Source organism: Eleutherodactylus coqui, chromosome 7 (assembly GCF_035609145.1).
Source record: "Eleutherodactylus coqui strain aEleCoq1 chromosome 7, aEleCoq1.hap1, whole genome shotgun sequence".
Taxonomy (NCBI): Eukaryota; Metazoa; Chordata; class Amphibia; order Anura; family Eleutherodactylidae; genus Eleutherodactylus; species Eleutherodactylus coqui.
In genome coordinates, this window is record NC_089843.1 from 221,917,491 (window position 1) to 221,942,249 (window position 24,759).

The window sequence follows — 24,759 nt, forward strand, 5'->3', positions numbered from 1 at the left end:
AAGGGATTTTTCCAATATATAAATATCTATGGGCTGACAACACAAGGCGGAAGACATGATTCATTGCTACATATTCCCCAATTGGTTATCCAATTTTTGGGGGTATTTTCATCTGCTGCTCTCCTGCCTGCCAAGGATCATTGGAGGACCCAAGCACTCATTAAATGCCTGCCAGGATCTCCAGTGCAAGCGGGTTACCGGCTCTTTGAGGGGTCCCGCTTTGCACCAGGTGAGTCCATTTCATTTTATTCTGCTTCGAGTTCATATATGGTGGCGCGAATCGCTTCACTCTAACCTTTCTGTTTTTTATCATCCTTTCTTAACAGACTGTAACCCTGTAAGTTCATTGCCCAGTCACAGCTTTCATCCAACCAGGTCTCCGTTATTCCCACTATGTCATAGTTTTCCTCAGACATTATTACTTCCAGTTCCTCAGCCTTATTGGTCAGACTTATAGCATCAGTCCCCATATTGGTCAGACTTCTGGTGTTAGTCACCATACAGCTTAGAGGTTTTTGGTTATTTTTTTATATTAAGTGTAACTCTCCTAACTGTTCTGCCAGTTCTAACTGTACTAGCCCCTCCCACTGCTCCGCCCCCATTACTTAATCCCTATCACTCTACACTACCTTCCCCTCTCTTTGGTTACCTGATATTTTTCTGTTTGTTTAAATGAGCCAACCAGCTGAGGAATGATATTTTACGCGTTGATCCCTTTATATGGCCTGATTGTCTGGCAAATGAGTGTTCAGAGTTAGGCTTCTTTCCCACGAGTGTATATTGTCTGCTGTTTTCACAGCTGGCCAATATATGCTATGTTGGAAGAGCTAAAACTGGTGAACGGGCGCACAAATCAAGCATTTGTGTGCCCGTTCAGACGGCATGGGTCCCGGCACATATAGGCCGAGATTACCATGCCGTCGCTCGTTTTCCCTTCCTCCCTATTGCAGGCTCACCTGTCCTTTCCTGCTCGCTCGTTCTTTGCAATGGTAGGGGGTGGGACAGGGGCTGGGCTAAGAACCATCCTGTCCCACCTCCTCCCGTTGATGGCTATGGACAAGGGGCAGGGAAAGGGCGGGAGCTTAGCTCTGCCCACATCCTGCCCCTTGTCCACAGCCAGCAATGGGAGGAGGCACGGCAGGCCAATGCTTAGCTCCGTGCCGTCCTGCCCCTTTCCATTGCAGAAAGCTAGCGGGGAGGAGAGGACAGGTGAGCCTGCATGGGCGGAGGAGAGCAGAGGGAGGGAGTTTAGCAGCCACGCTGCTAACCCCCCCCCACCACCACCACCACCTCCAGACGCTGTCATAGTGTCCCATAGGAGCCCATGTAGCGGCCGATGTATTCTGACTCAAAAGATAGTCCTGGAACTATCTTTTGGGCCCGACGTAAAAAAAACCAGCGCTCTATTGGGCTGACCAGGCGCTTTTATGTCTCAGGAATACGACCATGTGATCTGATGCATTGGAATCCAATGCATCGAATCACAGCGTATATCAGCTGGCTGTGAAAACAGACGGCCTATATACCCTCGTGGGAAAGAAGCCTAGGCTCAGGCATGATAATCAAGCTGTGTAAATTGACCATTACTCCACTCTTTACATAGCTGATATTTACAAACCAGCCTATACATATATCTCTGTGTATCCACGTCTGTCTTTCCACATCAGCTCTGTGGCAGCTATTGAATGCCCACTCTGTCTCCTACACGCTGTCACTCTTTTCTTCAGTTGTCGGAGCCACCTACCCACTCTCAATCTGTCCCTCATTCTTTCCCCGTTGCCCCTGCTTCCTGTTCGCGGTACCTCCTGTGCACGGCCCCATGTACACACATTCTCTGTTCCCCGTGGAGCTGATTCTGCTTTTTCTTCACTGAGTGAAGAATTTATGAATAGAAAACAGCGAGATGACGCGAGCAGACGGGAAAGGGTGGGGAGCCGGGTTTATGTAGTGCAGACTGGATCTGTCTGCCATCCGCCCGCCTATCCTTATCAATAATAGAAATACATTTTATCTTTCATATTGCAGAATTAGAAAAACATGGCTGCTTTCTCCCAGAACAGGACCACACCTGTCCACAGGCTGTGCGTGGTATAGCAGCTGAACCCCATTCACTTCGTTGAAGCTGCAATACCAAACAGAACCTTCAGACAGGTGCGGCTCTGTTTTTTGGAAGAGAGAAAGCCATGTTTTTTTTTATGCTGGAGAACTTCCCTAATTATCCGGGGATCCTGTGAATCCCATTTGTGTTAATGTTCTGCATAGCATTTACATTGTATCTCTTATCCAATATAGGCGTTTAATTGACACTCATTATAATGTACCGAATGCTATAATATCATTGTGATCCAAGTGAACCTTTCATGTCTTCACGTAATTGCTGCCAATTAATTACTATGTGAGAATATTTATAGATCCAGCAAGGTGTAAAATGTGTCATGCGATAAATGGTAAGCCGTGAAACCATACGGTGATGCTATGTATTCACCATCTTGCATTTCTGCACATGTAGCAGGTCGTGTATGAGAATGGATTGGCCATCAGACATGGAGCTGAGTGCGGGGTCCCATCTGTTGGAGCTGCTGGATCTGTAGGCAGTGCACCTGCATTCTCTGTCCTAGAATCTATCCAGGGCTGACAGCAGAGGGGTTAATATATTCCATCTTCTCAATGGATCCTGCTTTCCTCCTCCTTCTCCTCGGTGATGCCCCATTCATGGATGCCCTGTATAGCAGCAGCAGCGCCTCCCCTCCTCGCACGTCCAGATGACATATAGCTCCTGCATTATATAGAGGCTCAGCAGCCCTTCCTGCTATTAGTGGCAAGAACTTGGTAGGTTTGTGAAAATCAGGTGTGTTCACTCCGCCCTCAGAGCTGCGCTCCCTTCTGCCCCCTCTCCTTCCCTGACGTCAAACGGAGCTCTCCACAGCCCTGGTGCTGAAGCATAAAGATGGCAGACCGTGTGCGGAGACAGTCATGATGCCCAGCTGCAGCCAGACGAGGGCACCGACCAGCTAAGGCTGCCGGAGGGAGTGCTGGCACCGCCGCCCGCTCCGCACCGGGCACCAAGCACCATGTCGCTGCTGTGCGTGGGAGGTAAGAGCCGGGCTCGGACGGCGGCGGCTTGGGTGTTGGCTGACAGATCGGCTCCCATCTACCTTCCATGGGGTGCTGATCCGATAGACGGGCAGACGTGTCAGTCATGGGGATGTATACAGGGGTGCATATATCTGCTGGGCAGACGATGGGTGATAGTCCTGGATGATGGGGGATAGTGCTGGGTGATGGGTGTTAGTCTGGATGATAGTGCTGGATGATGGGGTATAGTCCTAGATGATGGGTGATAGTCTTGGATGATGGGTGTGTGCTGCACCTGATGGAGGAAATGTAGCATCATCGGGAAAGAAGATGAAGTCGTCGGGGATCTAGAGCAGAGAAATAGTCCGAGCCGACAATTACATTCCAACCTTCCTATGGTGAATCCTTGTAACTAGCAGACACTAAACATCATATATATATATCATTTCTATTTGTTTATCTATCATCTCATTTCTATCTACCTATTCATTAATATCATATGCAGTTTTGTATAGCATTCTATGTAGAGTGGATATACAAAGTTTACACACTCCTGTTATAATGACAGTTTCTTCTCATGTTAAAAAATCTGATGAAGATGAATCAATTCCGATTTCTTTACACCTTTAAATGTGACTCCTCATCTGTACAATTCTATTAAAAAAACAAACTGAAATATTTTAGAATGTAAAAAAAACCCAAAAACTAAAATAATGTGGTTGCATAAGTGTTCACACCCTCTTATATCCAGGGATGTGGCTGTGTTCATGATTAGCCAATCACACGTCACCTCCTGATAACTAGTAGTCAGCACTCCGCTGCCATTACTTACAGGGATTCTGGTTCCCCATATAAAGTTTGGTTCTTCTAGGATTATTTCCTGATATTTTCTTAGTTGGTCCGTAAAGATCTTACAGCACATCAAAGGGGTCTGATTGTTGGAAGATATCAGTCAGGAGAAGGAGACCGAAACATGTCCAAGACATTACATATACCATGGAGGACAGTGAAGACCGTCAGCAGGAAGTGGATTATATTTGGCACAATGGTGACTTTACCAAGAACTGAACATCCCTCAAAAATTATGAAAAAATCAGAAGAAAAGTGGTCCAGGATGCGTCCAAGAGGCCTACAGCAACATTAAAGGAGCTGCAGGAGTTTCTGGCAAGTCCTGGTTGTGTAGTCATGTAAGAAACCATCTCCCATGTTCTTCATTTGTCCGGGCTGGGAGGGAGGCCTTGACTAACTAAGAAGAACATCCAACCCCTAAACCTCCATCCCGTCTGCAGAAGTCTGTGGAGAACATGTTTTGTCTGATAAGACCAATGTTAGACATTTTGCCCATAATTCCAGAAGGTATGTTTGGTGTGAAGCCAACACCGCACGTCACCAGAAGACCACCGGACACCCAGTGAGGATGGTGGGGGCAGCTTTATGTGGGGGGCTGTTCTGCTGCAGGAACTCAGGCTGTAGTCAAGGTGCAGGGAAATATAAACAGTTCCAAATATCAGTCCATGTTGGCACAAAACCTGCAGGCCTTGGCTAAAACCTTTCAGCACAATGACCCAAAGCAGATATCCAAATCAACAAAAGAATGGCTTCACCAGAAGAAGATCTAAGTCTTGGTGTGGCCCTACCAGAGCCCAGACCTGAATCCCATTGAATATCTGTGCCCTCGTAATCTGACAGATTTGGAGCACTCTTGCAAAGAAGAGTGGGCAACAATTGCCAAGTCAAGATGCCCCATGCTGACAGACACCGCCCCAAAAAGACTGAGTGCTTTCATAAAGTCAGTGGGTGCGTCAACAAAGTATTAGTTTTAGGGTGTGCAGACTTGTACAACCACATTTTTTTTACATTCTTCCACCCTAAAAGAGCTCAGTTTGTCTTCCAATGGAATTGTAGAAATAACGTGGAAAGTAATCGGAAATGATTCATCTTTGTCAGATTTTTTAACAAGACAAAAACATGGCTTTTTAACAGGGGGGTGTAGAGTTTTTATATATTATCTATCTATCTATCTATCTCATATCTATCTATCTATCTCATATCTATCTATCTATCTCATATCTATCTATCTATCCATCTCATATCTATCTATCTATCTATGTATCTCATATCTATCTATCTATCTCATATCTATCTATCTATCTATCTATCTCATATCTATCTATCTATCTATCTATCTATCTATCTATCTATCTATCTATCTATCTATCTATCCATCTCATATCTATCTATCTATCTCATATCTATCTATCTATCTCATATCTATCTATCTATCTATCTATCTATCTATCTCATATCTATCTATCTATCTATCTTATATCTATCTATCTCCTATCTATCTATCTATCTATCTATCTATCTATCTATCTATCTATCTATCTATCTATCTATGTATCTCATATCTATCTATCTATCTATCTCATATCTATCTATCTATCTCATATCTATCTATCTATCTCATATCTATCTATCTATCTCATATCTATCTATCTATCTATGTATCTCATATCTATCTATCTATCTATCTATCTATCTATCTCCTATCTATCTATCTATCTATCTATCTATCTATCTATCTATCTATCTATCTATCTATCTATCTCCTATCTATCTATCTATCTATTTATGTATCTCATATCTATCTATCTATCTATCTATCTATCTATCTATCTATCTATCTATCTATCTATCTATCTATCTATGTATCTCATATCTATCTATCTATCTATCTATCTATCTCCTATCTATCTATCTATCTATCTATCTATCTATCTATCTATCTCCTATCTATCTATCTATCTATTTATGTATCTCATATCTATCTATCTATCTCCTATCTATCTATCTATCTATCTATCTATCTATCTATCTATCTATCTATCTATCTATCTATCTATCTATCTATCTCATATCTCTCTTTCCACATCAGCTCTGTGGCAGCTATTGAATGCCCACTCTGTCTCCTACACGCTGTCACTCTTTTCTTCAGTTGTCGGAGCCACCTACCCACTCTCAATCTGTCCCTCATTCTTTCCCCGTTGCCCCTGCTTCCTGTTCGCGGTACCTCCTGTGCACGGCCCCATGTACACACATTCTCTGTTCCCCGTGGAGCTGATTCTGCTTTTTTTCACTGAGTGAGGAATTTATGAATAGAAAACAGCGAGATGACGCGAGCAGACGGGAAAGGGTGGGGAGCCGGGTTTATGTAGTGCAGACTGGATCTGTCTGCCATCCGCCCGCCTATCCTTATCAATAATAGAAACAGATAGCCATTTTTGTATTTGTATATTGCATTTATCCCGGGAAGCACATTTGTGTTAATAGAATGGATACATTGTATCATGTATATTCCAAGATGTGTTTTCGTTGACTGTACAGAGCTTCGCATGCTGCTTATAATTCAATATGTATGATCAGAAATATCCCAAACACCCTTAGGCCTCCTGTCCACGGGCGATATCTCACTGCGTTACCCACATCAATAATCTGCACGCGGGTAACGCAATAAACGCTTTCCGTAGGATAATTATGGAAAGCGCAGCCCGATGTACTTGAGCGGAAAATCGCAGCATGCCGCGATTCTCCACGATGAATCTATTATTAAGATAGGTTAATCGTGGGAAAAATATTGTTGACTTAGTTCTCCCTCGCGGCGGAAATCCGCAACAGTATATGGTAACGCCGACCGACAGCCGGCCTAACATGTAGTTCCTAACTTGTGATTTAATTACTATGTGAATACACATATTTTCATACATGTATACATATAAAGCCGCACCTTTATAGAGCCGGCAGAGTGTAGAATATTCTAGCTAAGCTGAAAAATGCAGGAAAGGAATAGTAAGCCTTTTAATTGGAACTATAGTATATCATATGTATTCTCCATGTTTCATGTTCTTGTAAGCACCATGTAATGTATAGGGAACCTGTCATCAGCTCTATCGGACTCACATTCCAACCATGTCCTTGTGGAAATCTTCAGGTTACTTTCCTGCAGAAAATAGACTGTTAACAATGGCCCATCTTGCTTCTCAGCAGTAACGCTGTCTGACTCTCTTATCACTCGCTCAGCATCTCTGCTGACATTACAGAAGACACAGAACTTCAGATTCATAGAATCCTGGAATGGTAGAGTTGGAAGGGACCTCCAGGGTCATCGGGTCCGACCCCATGCTCAATGCAGGATCACTAAATCATCCCAGACAGATGTCTGTCCAGCCTGTGTTTGAAGACTTTCATTGAAGGAGAACTCCCCACCTCCCGTGGCAACCTGTTCCACTCATTGATCCCCTCACTGTCTAATATCTAACCTGTGTCTCCTCCCTTTCAGTTTCATCCCATTGCTTTTAGTCTTTCCTTGTGCAGATGAGAATAGGGCTGATCCCTCTGCACTGTGACAGCCCTTCAGATATTTGTAGACAGCTATTAAGTCTCCTCTCAGCCTTCTCTTCTGCTAAACATTCCCAGATCCTTTAACCGTTCCTCATAGGACATGATTTGCAGACCGCTCACCATCTTGGTAACTCTTCTCTGAACTTGCTCCAGTTTGTCTATATCTTTTTTAAATTGGGTGCCAGATGAGGTCTGACTAAAGGCCCATTTACATGCTACAATTATCGCAAAAAATTCATTAAAACGATGGCATATGAGCAATAATCGTTGCGTGTAAATGCTACCACCATTCACTCTTCGGCTGAACAATAATTTTAAGGTGAGCTTAAAAACCATGGTTCAGACCCCAGCCTCTGTTCTCCACCTGAGCAGGAGATAACATTGTTTTCTCTTAGCAGCCTTTGCCAGAACAATGGAGCTAATTGCAGAGCTCAGACCACCTGCTGAGTTCTGCAAGCATCTACCAGAGGCTCATTTTCATGCAAATGAAGCTGATAAAGTACTAATAGGCATTAGTGCCCATTAGTACTTTATGCAAAATATTCGCTAAACCTTTTAATCTTTCATTTGTTTGAAAGGTTATATTTGCGTGTAAATGGGCCTGAAAGAAAAGTAGAGGGGGATAATTACTTCATGTGATCTAGAATCTATGCTTCTCTTATTACATCCCAGAATTGTGTTTGCCTTTTTGGCTGCTGCATCACACTGTTGACTCATGTTCAGTCTGTGATCTATTAGTATACCCAAGTCATTTTCACATGTGCTGCTTAGCCCAATTCCTCAGTTTCCTATCAATTCCTTCCTCCAGATCATTTATAACAATGTTGACCAACACTGGGCCCAGGACAGAGCCTTGTGGTCCCCACTTGATACATTCTCCCACTTGGATGTGCAGCCATTTATGACCTCTCTATGAGTACGATCACTCAGCCAGTTGTGAATCCACCTAACAGTTGTCTTGTCAATCCCAGATTTGGTCATTTTCCCAATAAGTATGGTCTGAGATACTTTGTCAAATGCTTTACTAAAGCCAAGATATACTATATCCACCACATTTCCCCGATCAACCCAGTCAGTGATTCTGTCATAGAAGGAAAGTAGATTCGTCTGGCAAGCAGCCGCTCACCACTCCAGGGATCCCTCCACATTCCCAGTGGAGCAGAGAGAGAAGCAAGACTGAGCAGGTGTGACCACCAGGGAACAGTTATTGAGGTGGACATAGAATAGAAACAGCAGGTGGCGCTATTCTAACATTAGTCCTGGAGAATCTGGGGATAGAAACATTATTGTGAATACAATGATTAAATTGATTTGCTGGATTCAATTATAAACAATATTTTTCATCAGACGTCCTCGTTAACATTCCTTTTCTGCAGATAGACCATCCTGAACATTTTAACAAGGGCATTGTTTGAATGATGTTCAAAAGTCCTATGGCACCATCGCCCTTGATTTAGGAGCAAAAAAGCTGATGACAGGTTTCTTTTAAACTCAGTTAATTAAAAGCGTTGTCCGGGTGTTATACCATTAAAAAAAAAAAGATCCCAACCCGTTAGAATTATAAAAGCAGTGGTGCTTACTAGAGATGAGCGAGTAGTGCCTTATTCGAGTACCTGCCCGCTCGTCTCTAAAGATTCGGCTGCCGGCGCGGGTGACAGGTGAGTTGCGGCGGTGAGCAGGGAAGAGAATAGGGAGAGAGAGATCTCCCCTCCGTTCCTCCCCGCTCTCCCCCGTTGCTCCCCGCCCCCGAATCTTTAGAGATGAGCGGGCAGGTACTCGAATAAGGCACTACTCGCTCAAGTAGTTTGCCTTATCGAGTATGCTCGCTCATCTCTAGTGCTTACCCATCCTCTCACCTGACACACCGCGGTCCTGACGCGTCATTCTCCTGGCATCACCGCTCTTATGTTAGGAGCCATGATGATCGGAGAATGGCATGTAATCACGTGGCCTGTGGTAGCCATTCCTAAACAAAGACTAGTAGGACCGCGGGGCTGCAGCGTCAGTGCGAGAAATGGGTAAGCAAATGGTATAACACCCGGACAACCATTTAACCAGCACTGATCGCTCCTGAACGCCTGTCTATGTAGGTCCTGCAGACATAGATTAGTGTGCCACGGCCCATCTGTTGGATTCCTGTAGAGCACCAGATCTGCTGGATTTCTATGCAGTCCTCTGTATTTTTTATCTGCATTTCCTATCATGGACTCCACTTCGGTCTGGCAGCAGAGGGGTTAATAGATTTCATCTTCACAATGCATCCTGTGCCGCTGTTTGTTTTCCGATTTCCTCTTTCCTTCCTTCTCTGTGATTTCCCTTTCGCTCTTTTTCTTCCCCTGGAAGCATTGATTTCCTGTAGAGATCTTGGTATGGTTTAAATAATAGGAGGCGAGCGACTCCCCACCTCCGCACAGGCGCACACCTCCCCCTTCCTCGCTTTCTCCCTAGGGTTCCAAGGCATCAGCTGAGCCGTGAAATAAAACAACTGCTCACACAATTCCTATAAAGAGATGAAATGCCCGAACAGCAGCCTGCAAACAGGCAGGACGAGGCTCCTCGCTAATGACCTAAGAAGGAAAGGAGAGATGTAACAGTATACAGTAAATGTATGCGTGCAGCGTAGGAGGGACCGAGCAGTTACAGGAGGGGTTAACTGATGGATTTGGCCCCGGGGACTTGTGGTGCACAGAAGACGCTGCTGCAGATGGTTTTTGCATCCGTCTTTTTCAGGGGTCCCCATATTTGTTATACTTGCCCCACTTAGTTGTTTATGACTCTTCTCATACATGACCATGACCCCGAGAACATGCAGAGAGCTGAATATAGATTGTGAGCGCCAATGGGGACAGAACCCAAAAAGTGATGTACAGTGCTGCGTGCCATGCATGCGCTATATAAATAAAGGTTACGGCCATCCTGCTCCTGTATACGGCTCTAGGCTGGGGGGTATATTAGCTGTCGGAGAGTGTGTGAGACCCACGTCAGCTAATAGGACTGCTAATCGCTCTTTAGTCTCCATATGTTTTACTAGTGAGCTCTAGAAAAGAGTGGTGGCAGGTACCCCGAAACACAAGGAATATGCCGTGTCCCCGTGTCTGCTGAATCGGGTCAGGTGACCTAACATGGAGATCCACTGATCCCATCCTCCCAGGCTCTTGGAGGCTCCTTGTGACCTCTTCTTCCGCTTGTGTTGAGCTTGTTGGCCACTAGACGTCTCTACGACGCAGAGAAGAGATTTCACCCCGGTACCAGAGGGGGGCGCATTATTGGGGTGTGAGAAGCTGGATGGTCGTATCAATGAATTGTCCACCACCGGCCGTTCTGACCAGACTGTTAGGAAGTGTTGGGACCAATGGATGGGAACACACAAGGTGACCGGGCTCAGGACGCCCCTACAGACCACCAGTAGAGAGGAGCAGCTGATCATCTGACAAACACCAGCAGCTCCGGCTGTTTCGTTTTCTGCCATCCAGAGACAGGGGGCGCCATCATTACACCCCTGTGTTTGTCAGAACCATTTCCAGGCGATTGGCTGTGGGACATTTGACCTTATGGCACGCATTGCATGTCCTGCTTTGACACCCATTTGCAGTGATATTGTGAACGATCAAACTGGACATTATGGTATGGAATCGAGTTGTCTTCAGCAAAGAATCCAGGTTTAGTTTGGTCACTGGCTACAATGGTTGTGCTCATGCCTAGAGACATAGGCCTTTGCTGTGGAGTGGCACACTGCCCGGTTGTGGTGTGATGACCTGGGGACCATTGCATACGACAGTCATTCCCCCCTAGTGGTGGTACGAGGGACAGTGACAGCTCAGTGATATGTTCAGGACATTCTGCAGCCACGTGTGTTCCCCTCATGGTGGCTTCCAGCAGGATAATGCTCGGCCGCACACACAAGGGGGTCACAGGAAGCCCTCACGACATTGTCACACTGCCATAGCCTGCCAGGTCACCAGATATATCACCAATGGAACATGTATGGGACCATCTGGGATACCACCTTCCACAGCATATGAGTTTGCACGATCTAGAAACTCAGTTACAGCAATTGTTGACTGATATGCTGCAGGATACCATACAGAACCTGTATGCCTTCATGCCCGCCCGTATCACATCTTGTGTGCAAGATAGCGGCGGTAAAACAGGGTACTAGAGCCTCCATGTTTGCCCATATTATATCTTGTATCCAAACTAGAGGCAGTACAACATGGTACTAGAGCCTCCATGCCCACCCATATCACATCTTGTGTACAAGATAGCGGCGGTAAAACAGGGTACTAGAGCCTCCATGTTTGCCCATATTATATCTTGTATCCAAACTAGAGGTGGTACAACAGGGTACTAGAGCCTCCATACTCCCTGTATCACATTTCGTATCCAGGTAGTAGAACAGGGTACTAGAGCCTCCATGCCCACCCATATCACATCTTATATCCAAGCTAGAGGCAGTACAACAGGGTACTAGAGCCTCCATGCCCCTCGTATCACATCTGGTATCCAAGCTAGAGGTGATACAACAGGGTACTAGAGCCTCCATGCCCCCCGTATCACATCCTGTATCCAAGCTAGAGTCGGTAAAACAGGGTACTAGAGTCTCCATGCCCACCCATATCACATCTTATATCCAAGCTAGAGGCGGTACAATAGGGTACTAGAGCCCCCATGCCCCGCGTATCACATCTTGTATCCAAGCTAGAGGTGATACAACAGGGTAATAGAGCCTCCATACCCCCTGTATCAAATCTTGTATCCAGGCAGTACAACAGTGTACTAGAGCCTCCATGCCCATCCATATCACATCTTATATCAAGCCAGAGGTGGTAAAACAGGGTACTAGAGCCTCCATGCCCGCCAGTATCACATCTTGTATCCAAGCTAGAGGCGGTACAACAGGGTTCTAGAACCTCCACGGCTATCCGTATCACATCTTGTATCCTAGCTTGGAGCAGTACAACAGGGTACTAGAGCCTCCATGCCCGCCCGTATCACATCAGACAGTGCTATGATTCTCCGCTCATGGACGTCGGGGCTGCGCTTTCCATATCAACATTATGAAAGCGTTCACTGCGTTACCTGCAGCCAGATTATCGCCGCGGATAACGCAATGAACTATCGCCCGTGGACAGGAGCCCTAATAGATGGTGTCCCACCAAATGAAGTTATCCCCTATCGTGGTCCCAGTGGTTAGACCCCCACGGATTAGAATTATTAGTAGTATTCCAAGGATACTTGGAGTTCACAGCGATGCTTACACGGGCAGCGAGAAGTTTTCACATCACAATACACTTTCCCTACAAAGTACCCAACATGGACTCTCTGCAACCTTACAGAGGCAGGGACCTGAAGGAGGTCAGTACTACCCGCAGGTGAAACTAGGGTGCCATGCATCACGGATGCAACTGGGGGGGGGGGGGCAGCTCAGACGTTGGGTACAGGTAGTGTTTACAGAAAGAAGTGCGCAGCACCCCGCTAAACACTATTACAGCCAGGTCACTCAGTAAGCAGCGGATGCAACTGCCACCCAGCTTGACACACTTATCAGCGGTTCCTACATGTTGTAAGTCAGGCGGCTGACATATCAGCTGAGATAGGCCGGCAGTATTAAACTACAGTATGGGCGGCTCCCCAAAATGCTCATAGATTTGTTACACATGAACTGCTGAAGGTCCTGAACCCAAGGAGTGAGTGTATGTGGTCTGGTCTGGGACCTCTATTTAGGTGTTCGGGTCTGGAGTCTGTATTAGTTTAGAGGGTCTGGTCTGGCTTCAGTAGACAGGGATCTAGTTTGGGGCATGTATTCGTTTAAGGGGTCTGGTATCTCCATTTATGGGGTATGGTCTGTGTCATATATTAGTTTAGGGGGTCTGGTCTGGCTTTTGTAGTTAGGGGTCTGGTTTGGGGCCTGTATTAGCTTAAGGGGTCTTGTATCTCCATTTATGGGGTCTGGTCTGTGGCATATATTAGTTTAGGAGGTCTGGTCTGGCTTCTGTAGTTAAGGGTCTGGTTTGGGGCCTTAATTAGTTTAAGGGGTCTTGTATCTCCATTTATGGGGTCTGATCTGTGGCATATATTAGTTTAGGGAGTCTGGTCTAGCTTCTGTACTTTGGGGTGTGGTTTGGGGCCTGTATTAGCTTAAGGGGTCTTGTATCTCCATTTATGTGGTCTGGTCTGTGGCATATATTAGTTTAGGGGATCTGGTCTGGCTTCTGTAGTCAGGGGTCTGCTTGGGGCCTGTATTAGTTCAAGGGGTCTTGTATCTCCATTTATGGGGTCTGGTCTGGCTTTTGTAGTTAAGGGTCTGGTTTGGGGCCTGAATTAGTTCAAGGGGTCTTGTATTTTCATTTATGGGGTCTGGTCTGTGTCAGATATTAGTTTAGGGGGTCTGGTCTGGCTTTTGTAGTTAGGGATCTGGTTTGGGGCCTGTATTAGTTTAAGGGGTCTTGTATCTCAATTTATGTGGTCTGGTCTGTGGCATATATCAGTTTAGGGGGTCTGGTCTGGCTTCGGGCCTGTATTCGCTTAAGGGGTCTTGTATCTCCATTTATGGGGTCTCGTCTGCGGCATATATTAGTTTAGGAGGTCTGGTCTGGCTTCTGTACCTAGAGGTCTGGTTTGGGGCATGCATTAGTTTAAGGGGTCTTGTATCTCCATTTATGCGGTCTGGTCTGTGGCATATATTAGTTTAGGAGGTCTGGTCAGGTTTCTGTAGTCAGGGGTCTGGTTTGAGGCCTGTATTAGTTCAAGGGGTCTTGTATCTCCATTTATGGGGTCTGGTCTGTGGCATGTATTAGTTTAGGAGGTCTGGCTTCTGTAGTTAAGGGTCTGGTTTGGGGCCTGTATTAGTTCAAGGGGTCTTGTATCTCCATTTATGGGGTCTGGTCTGTGGCATATATTAGTTTAGGGAGTCTGGTCTGGCTTCTGTAGTTAAGGGTCTGATTTGAGGCCTGTGTTAGTTTAAGGGTCTTGTATCTCCATTTATGGGGTCTGATCTGTGGCATATATTAGTTTAGGGGATCTGCTCTGGCTTCTGTAGTTAAGGGTCTGGTTTGGGGCCTTTATTAGTTAAGAGGTCTTGTATCTCCATTTATGGGATCTGGTCTGTGGCATATATTAGTTTATGGGTTCTGGTCTGGCTTCTGTAGTCAGGGGTCTGGTCTGCGGCATATATTAGTTTAGGGGGTCTGGTCTGGCTTCTGTAGTTAGGGGTCTGGTTTGGGGCCTGTATTAGTTTAAGGGGTATTGTATCTCCATTTATGGGGTCTTTATTGATTTAAGGGGTCTTGTATCTCCATTTATGGGGTCTTTATTGATTTAAGGGGTCTTGTATCTCCATTTATGGGATCTGGTCTGTGGCTTATATTAGTTTAGAGGGTCTGGTCTGGCTTCTGTAGTCAGGGGTCTGGTCTGCGGCATATATTAGTTTAGGGGGTCTGGTCTGGCTTCTGTACTTAGGGGTCTAGTTTGGGGCCTGTATTTGTTTAGAACATATGGTTTGGTAGTATGTAACTATGTCTGCACTATGGTCTACTTAATCAGCCACTTGAGGAAAGCTACTGAAGCTCTAATAAAATGACTGATAAGTGTGCAGAAGGACTGCTACATCTGATGTTTTTTTGTGCCGCTTCCACACAAGGACGATTTTCTCGCGCCATTTTGTAGCGATGTGACAGTGCTACAAATCGCATGTATGTGAAGCCCATACTTTCCTCTGGGTTCTTAGCAATATTTTGTAGCCTGATACATTGCGAGACTACAAAATCGTGGCATGCTATATACAGCCGCGATTTGTGATTTTTTAGTAGCCCATGTTTCGCTATGGAGCCTCCTTGTTTATCGCGGAGCACAAACTTGCGATTTTCATGTGATATTTTTTAACATTAGAAAATACTATTCACTTTCTCGCTACAAACAAAATTGCACGAACAATTTGCAGGTAGCAGTGACGCTACAGAATCGTGCGTACATAGCAGCGATATCGCTGTCGCCCGTGTGGAAGCGACTAGAGATGAGCGAGCCTACTCGGTAAGGCGATATACTCGAGAGAGCAGCGCTTTTTTCGAGCTCCTGCTGGCTCGTCCCTGAAGAAGGGGGGCTGTGGGGGTCAGGGGCAGCGAGGGGGAGCGGGGAGGAGAGTGAGAGAGATCCCTCTCTCTCTCTCCCGATCTCCTCTGCAACCCCCCGCTCACCCCCTGTGGCCGCCCCGAATCTTTTTTATCACTTTTTATTACAGTTGTTTGAGTGGCGCAGTTCTGGCGTTACATACTTCTGTTTTCTATCACTGTACAGATGATCACATTTCATTAGTTTAGACTTTCGAGGATCCGGTCAGATCGAGTGCGTTCAATTATTTATGGTTAGATTTTTTATTGATAAAATTTAAAAAAGGCTCTCTAAGCGGAATTCCGCAGCGGAGTCTGTCACGGCACCCCCCCCCCCCCAGAGACCCCATACTCACCTCCGGATCCGCTGCCTGATGTCCTGCATCCCACGCTGGCTGCGTCATATGACGGGGCATTGGTGGGCGGGGAAGCGTTTTCACGCTATCTACCACTGTGCTACAGCAGAAGATAGTGTGACGGACGGCTTCCATTGACTGCCGCGGGTGATTACGGGTGATTTCACGGGGTGGAATTCCACACCATGAGCATTGCGCTATTAGATTCAATAGAACCTTATAGCTGCGGGGCAACGCTGTGGATTTCCGCCATGTGATACGCAGCGGAAATCCGCCCGTGGGAACTAGGCCTCAGGGGATTTGAAGTGTATTGCGGTATATTGTCCTATTATGCCCCGCCATATGGGGGAGCTGTAAGCACCATCGGGGCCACTAAACCACCAGCCCACTGTTACTGTAACTGCGTTTAGCTCTCTAAAGATGCCCTAAAGACAAGCGACCGTCTCACCGTCATCTAGAAGGGAGCTCTCTTACTGGAGATAGTCGTCCTCTCCATCGGCATGCAAAGTGGAGCTGCTTCACGCTCGCCTGAACCCGAGGCCTCCTTCACATGACTGTTTGCGGTTTTACGTTCGCCGGTACGCATTGTATATAGGCAAAATAATATGCTGAAGTGTTGAAAACCAGCGATCAGCCGACATCCTCAGAATAACCTACAATGCTTCAATAGGCCGTCTGTCTTCTTTTCTCAGCGTTGTACGCAGGTAGCTCCCTCTCCCTCCGGTTCTCCCGTTTCCATAGAAGTCTATGGGAGCTTGCTGCATATTTTGGCAAAAGGTAGGGCAAGACCTATCTCTTCACACAGCGTATAAATCGGTCACATATGTGCTATTTTTCCTGGCATGATTATCATATGTGGCAAAAAATCGTTCATCTGAATGACGTAAATAAAATCCAACGTTTCGCATGGTCGCGTTTTGGCGACGATTTTTTTTGTGGCTAAATACCTGCGTAAATACGGTCGTCTAAATAAGCCCTGAGGCTGCTGCTAGCAGAGACGGTTCGCTGCGCCCATCGGACCGCTCAGACTCATTTACTTTGCAAATGGAGTTGATCCAGGTCCTCCCTTTTGTGAATCCACTCTAGACTTCGCTACTGAGCTGACGAGTTGCTCCAGTAGATCCCGCCACCAGCAGCAACTCTGTTCTAGTTAGCTCAGTGGTGAAGTGTCTAGAGTGTAGAGCCGGCCAGGAGCGACGCCATCCTAGACGCACGTGTTAACACCGCCCCTTCTCAGCCTCCACTGCAGCTTGTGTGCCCTGCTTCCTTCGCCCTGATATTAGCCCGACCCCCAGGAACGGGGTTAATATCAATTTCATGATTCAGGGGAAACTCTGAAACGTGCGCCATTGAAGTGAAAAGTTCTGCAGTAGTAGAGGTGTATGCTATGATAAGGTGACCAGATATTCTCAGGGTCAAAGTGGGACAAAGGGGCGTGGTCATGGGCGGGGCTTATCACAACATATCATTTTATCTCCGTCCTTATAAAAAAGTGCAGGGACATTTCCAAAAAGACAGGAAGTAAATTCTGCAGCATTTGTGCACCCAAAAGTGGACTCAGCAGTAATAGTGACCCTCACAGTGGCCTCAGTAGTAATAGTGACCCCCACAGTGGCCTCAGCAGTAATAGTGACCCCCACAGTGGCCTCAGCAGTAATAGTGACCCCCACAGTGGCCTCAGTAGTAATAGTGACCCCCACAGTGGCCTCAGTAGTAATAGTGACCCCCACAGTGGACTCAGTAGTAATAGTGACCCCCACAGTGGACTCAGTAGTAATAGTGACCCCCACAGTGGACTCAGCAGTAATAGTGACCCCCACAGTGGACTCAGTAGTAAGAGTGTCTCATATCAGCCCTAGTAGTAATAGTGAACCCCATAGTTTTCTCAGTATTTACAGTATCCCCCACAGTGGCTTCAGTAGTAATAGTATCCCCTCTATAAGCCCTAGTAGTAAAAATGGCACCTATATCAGCCCCAGTAGTAATAGCGACTCCTATATCGGCGTAAGTAGTAATAGTGACCCCCACAGTGGCCTCAGTACCAAAAGTGAACCACACAGTGGCCTCAGTAGTAACAATGACTCTGACAGTGGCCCATAGTAGCAATAATGTTTCCCATAGTGGCCCCATTACTAATAGTGTCCCCTCTATAAGCCTCAAGAGTAAAAATGTCAGCTATATAAGCCCCAGTAGTAATAATGACCCCCACAGTGGCCTCAGCAGTAAAACTATTACTACTGGGGCTGATATAGGGGATACTATTAATAATAATGGCACATATATTAGCCCCAGTAGGAATAGTTACCCCCATACTGTTTAAAGTGGTAATAGTATCCCCACAGTGGCCTGCAGCAGCAGATGTGTGTACTATGAGGTTCTGCAGCAGCAGATGTGTGTACTATGAGGTTCTGCAGCAGCAGATGTGTGTACTATGAGGTTCTGCAGCAGTGGATGTGTATACTATGGGGTTCTGCAGCAGTAGATATGTATACTATGGGGTTCTGCAGCAGTCGATGTGTATACTATGAGATTCTGCAGCAGTAGATGTGTATACTATGAGATTCTGCAGCAGTAGATGTGTATACTATGAGGTTCTGCAGCAGTGGATGTGTATACTATGGGGTTCTGCAGCAGTAGATGTGTATACTATGGGGTTCTGCAGCAGTGGATGTGTATACTATGGGGTTCTGCAGCAGCGGATGTGTATACTATGGGGTTCTGCAGCAGCGGATGTGTATACTATGGGGTTCTGCAGTAGTGGATGTGTATACTGTGGGGTTCTGCAGCAGCGGATGTGTATACTATGGGGTTCTGCAGCAGCAGATGTGTATACTATGGGGTTCTGCAGCAGCGGATGTGTATACTATGGGGTTCTGCAGCAGTGGATGTGTATACTTTGGGGTGCTGCAGCAGTGGATGTGTATACTATGGGGTTCTGCAGCAGTGGATGTGTATACTATGGGGTTCTGCAGCAGTGGATGTGTATACTATGGGGTTCTGCAGCAGTCGATGTGTATACTATGGGGTTCTGCAGCAGTGGATGTGTATACTGTGGGGTTCTGCAGCAGTAGATATGTATACTATGGGGTTCTGCAGCAGTCGATGTGTATACTATGGGGTTCTGCAGCAGCAGATGTGTATACTATGGGGTTCTGCAGCCGTGGATGTGTATACTATGGGGTTCTGCAGCAGTCGATGTGTATACTATGGGGTTCTGCAGCAGTGGATGTTTATACTATGGGGTTCTGCAGCAGTGGATGTGTATACTTTGGGGTGCTGCAGCAGTGGATGTGTATACTATGGGGTTCTGCAGCAGCAGATGTGTATACTATGGGGTTCTGCAGCAGCAGATGTGTATACTATGGGGTTCTGCAGCAGTGGATGTGTATACTGTGGGGTTCTGCAGCAGTAGATGTGTGTACTATGGGGTTCGGCAGGAGTGGAGGCGTATACTGTGTATACTATGAGATTCTGCAGCAGTGGCTGTGTATACTATGGGGTTCTGCAGCAGTGGATGTGTGTACTGTGAGGCTCTGCAGCAGCGGAGGTGTATTCTATGAGGTTCTGCAGCAGAGAAGGTGCATATTATGAGGTTCTGCAGCAGCGAAGATGTATATTATGGGGTTCTGCAGCAGCGGAGGTGTATATTATGAGGTTCTGCAGCAGCAGAGATGTATATTATGAGGTTTTGCAGCAGCTGAGGTGTATATTATGAGGTTCTGCAGCAGCTGAGGTGTATATTATGAGGTTCTGCAGCAGCTGAGGTGTATATAATGAGGTTTTGCAATAGCGGAGGTGTATATTATGAGCTTCTGCAGCAGCGGAGGTGTATATTACGGGGCTCTGCAGTAGCGGAGGTGTATATTATGGGGTTCTGCAGTAGTGGAGGTGTATATAATGAGGTTCTGCAGCAGCGGAGGTGTATATTATGAGGTTCTGCAGCAGTGGAGGTGTATATTATGAGGTTCTGCAGCAGTGGAGGCATAGGCATACTGCTAGGGGTCGCTGGGGTTGCGATTGCGTCCAAGGGGCCCAGCAGCCCCACTAGGGTTGCCACTAGAGATGAGCGAACGTACTCGGATAGGCACTACTCGTCTGAGTAATGTGCTTTATCCGAGTATCGCTGTACTCGTGCAGAAAGATTCGGGACGCGCTGCGGAGCGGGGAGCTGCAGGGGAGAGCGGGGAGGAACGGAGGGGAGATCTTTCTCTCCTTCTCTCCCGCCCGCTCTGCCCCGCTCCCCGCTGCGACTCACCTGTCAGCAGCGGAGCGCCCCGAATCTTTCAGCACGAGCACAGCGGTACTCGGATAAAGCACATTACTCGGACGAGTAGTGCTTATCCGAGTACGTTCGCTCATCTCTAGTTGCCACCTTTGTCACGAAAAAATACTGGCCATAGTAAAAAAAGGGGGCATGTCGGGGCGTGGCTTCGGGGCGTGGCTTATTGCAGCATTTTTTCCCTCCTTTATCTCCCCTGGATCCAGGCCAGCGTGTTCTGGCGAGTAGATGATGTTTAATCTGATTCACACGCCATCAACTCGCGAGAACACGCTGCAGACACTCACATACAATATGGACAATGCATGGTCCATATCACCATATACAGGGGATATGTCTTATATGTACAGCTGGTATAACATATAACACCTGGAAGCTGTCGGCCCTGCAGGTCTGTGTTTCCCCTGCCGGGAGGGCATGTATCCGGCACTAGGGGGCAGTGCAGGCTCTGAAAATACCGGCCTGACAGAAAAAATACCGGCCGGGTGGCAACCCTAGGCCCCACCATATACAGAATACACGCTGAGTGCACTGCTGGCTGGTCACATGATTAGAGCGCCGGCTGGCCGTGTGTGGCTGTTACAGGAGGGGAGGAGGAGCGGATGCCGACGCAGACCAAGGATAACCGCCATCATCCTCCCCAGAGTCATCCTGCAAGCATATATCTATATCACTCCCCAAATCCGCACCATTCGCAACCTGATTGGTTGTTTGGATTTACTCATTCCCGGTGATTGGTTGTTTAGGTTTACTCATTCCCGGTGATTGGTTGTTTAGGTTTACTCATTCCCGGTGATTGGTTGTTTAGGTTTACTCATTCCCGGTGATTGGTTGTTTGGATTTACTCATTCACGGTGATTGGTTGTTTGAGTTGGCTGATTCCCGGTGATTGGTTGTTTAGGTTGGCTCGTGTAGAGGGGGGGGGGGGGGTAAAAGGCTAATCTGCGTCCTGGAAGCAGCTGAGGTGACTGATAGCAGCGGCCTTCCTTCACCGTGAATCAGCCAACTCAAATAACCAATCACCGGGAATGAGTAAATCCAAACAACCAATCAGGTTGCGAATGGTGCGGATTTGGGGAGTAATATAGATATATGCTTCCAGGAGCTGTGATGAGGTCACATGTGAGGGCGGAGACAGGGATCACATGACCAGGGAGGGATGAGTGTCTGCAGGACCCTGTGTGCGGATGTAGCAGAGTTGTATCTTTGTAGTATAAATGTACAAATCAGGCCTGTCCTGTGCATGTAGCAGAGCCGTGTGTGACTGCAGAGGGGACCGCCGCACCACTCTGCTATAAAAGCTTTCTAAAAGAAAATCGGACGCTATTGCCCATAGCAACCAATCACGGCCCAGCTTTCATTTTACTTCAGCAGTATAACAAATGAAAGCTGCGCTGTGATTGGTTGCTTAGCCTATAGCTTGGATACAAGATGTAATACGGGGGGCATGGAGGCTCTAGTACCCTGTTGTACCGCCTCTAGCTTGGATACAAGATGTGATACGGGGAGGCATGGAGGCTCTAGTACCTTGTTGTACTGCCCCTAGCTTGGATACAAGATGTGATACAGGCAGGCATGGAGGCTCTAGTACCCTGTTGTACCGCCTCTAGCTTGGGTACAAGATGTGATACTGGTGGGCATGGAGGCTCTAGTACCCTGTTGTACCGCCTCTAGCTTGGATACAAGATGTGATACGGACAGATATGGAGGCTCTAGTACCCTGTTGGGTCATCTCTAGCTTGGATACAAGATGCAATACGAGGGGCATGGAGGCTCTAGTACCCTGTTGTACCGCCTCTAGCTTAGATACAAGATGTGATATGGGGGGCATGGAGGCTCTAGCACCCTGTTGTACCGCCTCTAGCTTGGGTACAAGATGTGATACAGGGGGCATGGAGGCTCTAGTACCCTGTTGTACCGCCTCTAGCTTGGGTACAAGATGTGATACGGGGGGCATGGAGGCTCTAGTACCCTGTTGTACCGCCTCTAGCTTGGATACAAGATGTGATACGGACAGATATGGAGGCTCTAGTACCCTGTTGGGTCATCTCTAGCTTGGATACAAGATGCAATACGAGGGGCATGGAGGCTCTAGTACCCTGTTGTACCGCCTCTAGCTTGGATATAAGATGTGATATGGGGGGCATGGAGGCTCTAGTACCCTGTTGTACCGCCTCTAGCTTGGATACAAGATGTGATACGGGCATGGAGGCTCTAGTACCCTGTTGTACCGCCTCTAGCTTGGATACAAGATGTGATACGGGCATGGAGGCTCTAGTACCCTGTTGTACCGCCTCTAGCTTGGATACAAGATGTGATACGGACAGATATGGAGGCTCTAGTACCCTGTTGGGTCATCTCTAGCTTGGATACAAGATGCAATACGAGGGGCATGGAGGCTCTAGTACCCTGTTGTACTGCCTCTAGCTTAGATACAAGATGTGATATGGGGGGCATGGAGGCTCTAGCACCCTGTTGTACCGCCTCTAGCTTGGGTACAAGATGTGATACAGGGGGCATGGAGGCTCTAGTACCCTGTTGTACCGCCTCTAGCTTGGGTACAAGATGTGATACGGGGGGCATGGAGGCTCTAGTACCCTGTTGTACCGCCTCTAGCTTGGATACAAGATGTGATACGGACAGATATGGAGGCTCTAGTACCCTGTTGGGTCATCTCTAGCTTGGATACAAGATGCAATACGAGGGGCATGGAGGCTCTAGTACCCTGTTGTACCGCCTCTAGCTTGGATATAAGATGTGATATGGGGGGCATGGAGGCTCTAGTACCCTGTTGTACCGCCTCTAGCTTGGATACAAGATGTGATACGGGCATGGAGGCTCTAGTACCCTGTTGTACCGCCTCTAGCTTGGATACAAGATGTGATACGGGCATGGAGGCTCTAGTACCCTGTTGTACCGCCTCTAGCTTGGATACAAGATGTGATACGGACAGATATGGAGGCTCTAGTACCCTGTTGGGTCATCTCTAGCTTGGATACAAGATGCAATACGAGGGGCATGGAGGCTCTAGTACCCTGTTGTACCGCCTCTAGCTTGAATATAACATGTGATATGGGGGGCATGGAGGCTCTAGCACCCTGTTGTACCGCCTCTAGCTTGGATACAAGATGTGATACAGGAGGGCATGGAGGCTCTAGTACCCTGTTGTACCGCCTCTAGCTTGGATGCAAGATGTGATACAGGCAGGCATGGAGGCTCTAGTACCCTGTTGCAGTGTTCCCCAACTCCAGTCCTCAGGGACCCCCAACAGGTCATGTTTTCAGGATGTCCTCAGTGTTGCACAGGTGATGTAATTATTGTCGGGGCCTCACACATTGCCACAGGGGTTCTTACCATTAAATATCCTGAAGACATGACCTGTTGGGGGTCCCTGAGGACTGGAGTTGGGGACCCCTGCCCTATTGTACCGCCTCTAGCTTGGATACAAGATGTGATACAGGCGGGTATGGAGGCTCTAGTACCCGGTTGTACCACCTCTAGCTTGAATGTAAGATATGATACAGGCAGGCATGAAGGCTCTACTACCCTGTTGTACCACCTTTAGCTTAGATACAAGATGTGATATGGGAGGCATGGAGGCTCTAGTACCCTGTTGTAGCGCCTCTAGCTTGGATATAAGATGTGATACAGGCAGGCATGGAGGCTCTAGTACCCTGTTGTACCGCCTCTAGCTTGGATACAAGATGTGATACAGGCAGGCATGGAGGCTCTAGTACCCTGTTGTAGCGCCTCTAGCTTGGATATAAGATGTGATACAGGCAGGCATGGAGGCTCTAGTACCCTGTTGTACTGCCTCTAGCTTGGATACAAGATGTGATACGGGGAGCATGGAGGCTCTAGTACCCTGTTGTACCGCCTCCAGCTTGGATAGAAGATGTGATACAGGCGGGCATGGAGGATCTAGTACCCTGTTGTACTGCCTCTAGCTTGGATAGAAGATGTGATACAGGCGGGCATGGAGGCTCTAGTACCCTGTTGTACTGCCTCTAGCTTGGATAGAAGATGTGATACGGGCGGGCATGGAGGCTCTAGTACCCTTTTGTACCGCCCCTAGCTTGGATACAAGATGTGATACAGGTGGGCATGGAGGCTCTAGTACCTTGTTGTACTGCCTCTAGCTTGGATACAAGATGTGATACAGGCGGGCATGGAGGCTCTAGTACCCTGTTGTACCGCCTCTAGCTTGGATACAAGATGTGATACAGGTGGGCATGGAGGCTCTAGTACCCTGTTGTACTGCCTCTAGCTTGGATACAAGATGTGATACAGGCGGGCATGGAGGCTCTAGTACCCTGTTGTACCGCCTCTAGCTTGGATACAAAATGCGATACGTGTGGGCATGGAGGCTCAAGTACCCTGTTGTACTGCCTCTAGCTTGGATACAAGATGTGATACAGGTGGGCATGGAGGCTCTAGTACCCTGTTGTACCGCCTCTAGCTTGGATAAAAGATGCGATACGTGTGGGCATGGAGGCTCTAGTACCCTGCTGTACTTCCTCTAGCTTGCATACAAGATATGATA

The 24,759-nt window shown here is 47.3% G+C and overlaps 1 protein-coding gene across 1 annotated transcript in view; it reads left to right on the forward strand.

Moving 5' to 3' along the window:
* The first annotated feature begins 2,739 nt into the window (after positions 1-2,739).
* The window catches only part of LOC136573203 (protein unc-13 homolog A-like), a 178,161-nt gene continuing 156,141 nt past the window's right edge, over positions 2,740-24,759 (forward strand). The window contains exon 1 of the mRNA XM_066574475.1: positions 2,740-3,093. Within this exon, the coding sequence (XP_066430572.1) occupies positions 3,072-3,093 (22 nt within the window). The 5' untranslated portion in view covers positions 2,740-3,071. The remainder of the gene's footprint in view (positions 3,094-24,759) is intronic.